Below are 7,193 nucleotides of genomic sequence, written 5' to 3'. Positions count from 1 at the left end.
TATTACATCGAATAGATCTCCAAGAAGATCGAGGAGAACTTTGTATTGAGATCCAAAGAGAGAGAAGAAGCCATATAGCTAATAACTATGGACCCGAAGGTCTGTGGTAAACTACTCACGCATCATCGGAGAGGCTATGATGTTGATGTAGAAGCCCTCCGTGATCGATTCCACCTCTGGCGGAGCACCGGAAAAGGCCCCAAGATGGGATCTCATGGGTACAGAACGTTGCGTCGGTGGAAATAGGGTTTCGTCGTGCTCCTGGATGTTTTCAGGGTATATGAGTATATATAGGCGAAAGAAGTAGGTCGGTGGAGATGCGAGGGGCCCACGAGGGTGGGGGCGCGCCCTCCTGCCTCGTGGCCGCCTCCTTGCTTCCTTGATGTCCACTCCAAGTCTCCTGGATTGAGTTTGTTCCAAAAACGAGCCTCGCGAAGGTTTCATTCCGTTTGATATTCCTTTTCTGCGAAACACTGAAGTAGGCAAAAAATAGCAATTTGCACTGGGGCTTTGGTTAGTAGGTTAGTCCCAAAAATAATATAAAAGTGCATATTAAAGCCCATTAAACATCCAAAACAGATAATATAATAGCATGAAACAATCAATAATTATAGATACGTTGGAGACGTATCACCCCCCCCCCCCTTGGGAGTCCGAAATGGACAAGGAGGGTGGGGGCGCCCCCTCTTTCCCTCCCTCTCTCCCTCTCCTTCCTTTCCCTTTCTCCTCCTAGTTGGACTAGGAAAGGGGGAGTCCTACTCCTACTAGGAGAAGGACTCCTCCCCTCCTTGGCGTGCCCCAAGGGCCGGCCGGCCTCCCCCCTTGCTCCTTTATATAGGGGGGCAGGGGGGCACCCTAGAAGACACAAGTTGATCATTGATCTCTTAGTCGTGTGCGGTGCCCCCCTTCACCATAATCCACCTTGGTCATATCATTGCAGTTCTTAGGCAAAGCCCTGCGTCGGTAGCTTCATCATGACCGTCATCACGCCGTCGTGCTGACGAAGCTCTCCCTCGACACTCTGCTGGATAGTGAGTTCGTGGGTGGTCACTGAGCCGAACGTGTGTAAATCGCGGAGGTGTCGTACTTTTGGTGCTGGGATCGGTCGATCATGAAGACGTACAACTACATCAACCGCGTTGTCATAACGCTTCCGCTTACGGTCTACGAGGGTACGTGGACTACACTCCCCCCTCTCGTTGTTATGCATCACCATGATCTTGCGTGTGCGTAGGATTTTTTTTGAAATTACTACGTTACCCAACAGAAACCGTACGGGAATCATGGGAAGGTGACCTTGAGTCCTACTCGCAACTTTGTCTGGACTACTGCCCCTATACATCAAAGGCACTAAAACAAAGAAGAAGATCGCCATCATATTGGAGCTATATAACGGCGTTAGGGACCCTGCGTGACAGACCATGGAATTCAGTGCCCTAGAAATCCTTGTGATTAAGTTGTTCCTCGCATGGATAGATTAGCATCTCTCGATGACTTCTCTATCAACTCACTGAGTGTGTACCTCGCTTGTAACCGATCTTCTACATTTTCCCCATATAATATAAATTTATAAACCAGGGTAGGAGTCGGGCTATTACCTGCGACTAGGGAGTTCGAACCTAGGAAAATCGTGTCTTTGATCTCAAATCGTGTCTAAAATTTCCTTGTAGACCGAGGGAATGTTCCTACGACTACTAATTACATGCGATTAGCATACTGCTGCTAGGTCCTGATGAAAATATCCTCGACAGCTGGCAACCCTGTCCTCCGTGACATCAAAAGCATCAGAATCATGCTTTCTTCTAAAGCAACTCGACTTTCTTCATATGTAGTCAATCGTGGCCTCGTGGGCATTCTAATGCTTCTTCCATTGACCACATTCTACAATCGCAATCTGCCACCCTGGCTGATACACATGACCATTTGCTAGACATGCTTGGCATCCTTGTGGTCGACGCAACAGGCAGTACTAGGAAGTGGGAAAGCTCCAGAAACTTCATATTCCTCATCGACCCTTTGATGGAATACATTATGGTCTTATGTAATAGCGTTAGGCCTCTGCCACAGGAAAGACCGATGTGGTGGCAATGTCAACCCTGATCACAGCCCCATTGGCCATTGCTACAACGACTACCACACAACAATAATGATGTATAGGTGATTCTTTGTATGACCGAATTCGAAACTTATTATTTTTGGAAACAACATAAAGAAACATCATGGAGGAAATACATTTGTGTAAATTTGTGACTGTTCATGAGAAATTGAGCCAGTGTGATCAGCTAAGCTGAACTGCGAGCACCGTGTGTAAATGCCATTAAGTGGTTGATTCGTACACATCTAAGAGCAAGCTAGTGGTGGTAGTGGTCCAAAGATCTCAATATAACTTTTATTATGTTTGTGGTGATTTCTACTTCCGCTGAACTTCTATAAAAGATCTGTGTATTTTTTTTCTAAAAGAAAAATAGTAACATGTTTGTGTTGCCCATACAACATTAATTAGCAAAAATACCAGCTGGCTTGGTAGGCTGTATTTGGCCCAATATCTTTCATTTCTTTCTTCACAACAATATCTGGATTATTCAATTAAGCATAGCGAGTACAAATGGAACATCCAGATAGAAAAGTTGCCCTTACTTTTATAGAAAAGACCACAGAAAAACTACGGTCTCGTTTGGTCATCATTGCATCGCTGGAGAGAGAACGAAAACGAGAAGAGCGTGGACCTCGCCGATCCTGTCACAACAGTTTTTTTTTTTTGGGAAAACAGAGTTTGGAGCCAACAATTTCTGGGTCTCCCAAGCAAATCAAAGCAGGGTTGCAGCTCTGCAGTATTTTTGTCTTGGAAAACGGCCTGCCTGATCATTTTAAACAAGGAGTACCATGACTAACTATTGACACTTTTGTATACAGATATCAGACTTTTCTGTTCTACGCATGCAGCCAAACTTTAATTAACGAGTACTCCCTCTGTAAAGAAAGATAAGAGCATTTAGATCACTATTTTAGTGATCTAAACCCTCTTATATTTCTATACAAAGGCAGTGCCATTAATTTGATTGTAGTTGCAGACTTGCAGGTCATAGCGTTTGGAAGCATTCCAATCCAGACCTTATCGGCTTAGCATCTTCATTTAAAATATTGCAAAGTGTCGCTACATGACATGCATCTCGACAGGCAACCTTACATCTAGCCATAGCGGGGATCAAAGTCACGCACGTAACTTTCTTATCATTTGATAGCTCAATTATTGACATCAATTGCCGACATTTTGAATGTGGACTTTTTACTGATTTAATACACAGTTTCTGGCATTTATCTTGTATTTTTGTTTTATTCCATAGGTTGCGCCACTTAACAATTTTCCGGTCTAACCTTGGGAGGGAAGAAGATGTCTCGCTGAGATGATGACGGACCAGGGCGCCACCTCAATGGAAATAATATCACAAAATATTAGCAAATAATTCATGGTGATGTGATGAGCCCTCATGCTATTGGTGTTTTCTGGGTTGCACCAACTTGGTTCATGGGGAAGCATGCCTTGGTCCACACAGATTATTTGCTAACATTTTGTGACACACACATATATTCTCGTTTTTGTAGATTTTTTCGTCAAAGCTCGTTTCTGTAGATAGCTAAATTAGGTGATGATTTAATTATATCACTTCATGTATGTTGGAAGGGAAACTAGGCTGCCCATAGTGAGTAGTAATACCTTCAGAGTGCATAGTATCATATGACCTTATTTACGGCCATGCAAGACATACACTTGTGTCACTCAGAAAAAAAAATCATATACTAGTGTACTCCCTCCGTCCAATAATGTAAGATGTTTTTTGACACTACACTAATGTCAAAAAGCGTCTTACATTATGGGACGGAGGGAGTAGTATTTATAATGATATGATACTCAACATTTTTTTATTTAATTCTATGTCACCTCATCAAAATCACTTAGTAAGCATGCATGATACTAGTTATGATACTCCCTCCGTTTTAATTTACTCCGCATATTAACTTTGGTCGAAGTCAAACTTTGTAAACTTTGATAAAGTGTATAGACAAAAAATTAACATATACAATAGCAAATCAATACCATTAGATTCATTATTGAAATTACTTTCACATCAAATAGATTTGTTATTTTAAATGTTCATATTTTTTTTATAAACTTGGTCAAACTTTATGAAGTTTTCACTTCAGTCAAATCTAATATGCAGAGTAAATAAAAACAGAGGGAGCACATGCACTACACGCATAACTTAGTTTTGGTGCTTTCTCGATCCATGTTAATTCTCACGGAGTTAGTACAAAGTTACTAAATCAGCCAAAATTAATATGAATTGGAGGGAGTAGTGATTCCTAAAAAATATCCTAGCCCTGGTAAAATCTAGTCATTCGAAATCACCACCCACAGCTATTTAGCCCCGGAATAATATGCTTGGTAGAACATACTAAGAATAAGATGTGAGGTCTTAAAGAGCTCAATGGAAAAACATTGCCAGATGCAAGATCGACGACGCTTCAATTTATTTACGAAACAGCACATCACAACTCAGATCGAAGAGAGTGCACGCTTGTGCATTATTCATGACCACGACCCACTAACCATCGCAAAAAGAACCCCGACCAAGTAGTAACAGTTCAAATCTTGGCGTGAAAACAGCTACTCACAAGGCAGAGGAATTATTGGATCGACACGATCCTCCGCCATTTTTTGTTTCTTTTGCCATGGTGGAACGACGAGATCTTTAATTAGTTACTGGTGACCGCTATGTTCCACTTTGGATAAAGCACCTTAGTGATGTACTCCTCCAGCTCGTCCACCCCAGGTAGCAGCGCCTTGACCGGCTCGGCGACCCTGAACCGCTTCGCCCACGCCGCTAGTTTCGGCGTCCTCGCCGGGTCGACGAGCGGCCCCAAGCCGGCCAGGCGGCCTACTGCCTCAAACCAGGGAAGATAGCACCCGAGCGCGATGTCGAGGAACCCGATGGCGTCACCACCGAAGAACGGCGCCTCCACCTCCCCTTTGGAGCACTCCGCCAGGATAGCTTCCAAGTGTCGGAGCCCGGACAGGGTCTCCTCCACCTTACCAGCTCTCTCCTCCTGCTTCACTGTCTTGAGGATGCCGGCGCACGAAGGAAACAGCTGTGGCAACAAAGCGAGTTGAGACTGAGAGATGTAACCCCAAGCGCAACGAGAGGTAATCTGTGTATGAAATGAACTACTAACCTTGTCGTTTGCATAGGCGGCCCAGAAGCGAGCGAGGGCGCGGCTGTAGGGGTCTGCGGGGAGGATGGGCTTGCCGTTGCCGGGAAGGCCGAGGGCGTCGTCGAGGTACTCCACGATGAGCAGCGACTCGCAGATGGGCTTGCCGTTGTGGATGAGGACGGGCACCTTCTTGTACACGGGGTTGGACGCGATGAGGAGGTCGCTCTTGCACCAGCGGTCCTCGGGGAGGTATTCGTACCTCAGCCCCTTTACGGCGAGCGCCATCTGTGCGCGGAGCACGTAGGGGCTCACCCCGGGCGCCCACCACCCCAGCAGCTTCAGCTCTTCACCGCCGGCCATCAACGTTTCCTCGTCTTCCTCCTTGATACTCCTGTCCTGTATATCTGTTGCTTAAGTGTATGTATGGCAAGGCCCGAACTGCGGTCTTTATAAGCACGAGTGGCAAAGATGAAATCGTCTGAAAGGAAACAAGACAAAAGTTGGACTCTGAGGCAGGAAAAACTAATTATAGGAGAGCATGCTGATGCGCCACCTACCCACTCTCCACCTACCGCACCTTCTAGGCACCTCCAGCTAAAGATTTCAAGTTTCAACAATGTGCCAAATACAAAAAATGCTACACCTACGGTAGAACGTATGTGCTCTCTATGTAAAATTTGCTAAACCAATCTTTCAACCCTCAAATTCAACTAGATGGGCCCCATCTATTAGATATTGTGCAGTGTAGTTGGCTCCTCCCAGGATCAAGGTAGAGGATCAAAGAGCAGGTAAGAGAGAAGATGCAACAGCTGCACATATATGTAGTTGTATCAGTGAACACCTGCATTCGTGCTCTCAAAAAAACAAAATACTTAGAAGCTTTATTGCTGAGAGTAGGACTGGAAAAAAACTCGAAACTCGCGAGCTAAATGAGTAGCTTGTGACTTGACTCGAATCGACACGAACTCGAAGAATAACGAGCCAAGCTGAGCTTTAGTTTAAGATTGTTTACACACCAAGTTAAACGAGCTGATCTCATGAGTACTCGGGTAACTCGTTAAGCTCGGTAAAAAAATCAATATTTTCAGGAGTAGTAAAATATAGCTACTAAACACCTTGTGTCCCAGCACAAGGCCCAGCCGCTCGGCCGAGTCACCCAAGAGACTCACACGTACATGACCACATATGCACATACTAAATTCTCAGTTAATATTTTTATCGTATTTGTAACATCTAATGTTCATATCTTTAACAAGCTTAACATGCTAAACGAGCCAGCTCACGAGTTATACGAGTCGAGCCAATCTTGGATTTGAGCTCGTTATAGTAACGAGTCGAGTCGAGCTAGCTTGTTAATGAAACAAGCTTTAGCGAGTCGAGTCGAGCTAGCTCGACTCGGCTCGAATTCCACCCCTAGCTGAGACTGGTGTTTTGGCACATGGGAGCACGCGCTCCTGGTTTTTCTAAATGTGTTTCAAACTTATTTTGAAATGTCAAAAAATTCCAAGCAAAAATTTAGCGCGTATACTCAATATTGTATATGCTCACAAAGTCGTTTCGCGTAAAAACGACAACTTATGTGTCCCGTGTAAAAAAGTCAAAATCCGGTGTTAAAAAATGCTTTTCACAAGATATTCTTTTGTCTTTTTTACACAAGCCACAGAATTGTCGGTTTCCTCCGAAACTTGACATGCACACATATAATGTCGAAATGTATGCACCAAATTTTTGTTTAGAATTTGTTCACACTTTTAAATATATTTTTCACGTCCAGGAGTGTGCGCTCCCGGGAGCACCAACGGATTTCCGCTTTATTGCTTGACTAAAAGCAAGTACATAAGATGGCATAGGTGGACTGTAAGATTTTAAATAATATTTTTTCTTAGTTTATAGAGAGAGAAGGGATACAGAAAAAAAGTGAGCTACAAATTAACAGCCGGCTACAACACGTGTTTCTAGAGACTTTATGAGAGAGGAAGGTG

At 44.1% G+C, this 7,193-nt stretch overlaps 1 protein-coding gene across 1 annotated transcript; it reads right to left on the bottom strand.

Annotated features, from left to right (window-relative positions):
- Positions 1-4,484: 4,484 nt before the first annotated feature.
- Positions 4,485-5,652, bottom strand: LOC119330359 (probable glutathione S-transferase GSTU6). Its single transcript, XM_037603465.1, has 2 exons — positions 5,233-5,652; positions 4,485-5,148 (listed from the first exon to the last, which is right to left on the bottom strand). The coding sequence occupies exons 1-2, from the start codon at positions 5,569-5,571 to the stop codon at positions 4,756-4,758; spliced, it is 732 nt and encodes a 243-aa protein (XP_037459362.1). The 5' UTR covers positions 5,572-5,652; the 3' UTR covers positions 4,485-4,755.
- Positions 5,653-7,193: the final 1,541 nt, after the last annotated feature.

This window comes from Triticum dicoccoides, chromosome 7A (assembly GCF_002162155.2).
Source record: "Triticum dicoccoides isolate Atlit2015 ecotype Zavitan chromosome 7A, WEW_v2.0, whole genome shotgun sequence".
In the NCBI taxonomy this organism is placed as follows: domain Eukaryota; kingdom Viridiplantae; phylum Streptophyta; class Magnoliopsida; order Poales; family Poaceae; genus Triticum; species Triticum dicoccoides.
Note: the sequence above shows the minus strand (reverse complement) of the source record. Positions and strands in the feature narration are given on the sequence as shown.

Coding starts and splice junctions, on each gene's coding strand:
- LOC119330359 (XM_037603465.1), bottom strand. CDS start 5,571: ATGGCCGGCGGTGAAGAGCTGAAGCTGCTGGGGTGGTGGGCGCCCGGG. Junction 5,149..5,232: donor CCGCCTATGCAAACGACAAG/GTTAGTAGTTCA, acceptor TTGTTGCCACAG/CTGTTTCCTTCGTGCGCCGG.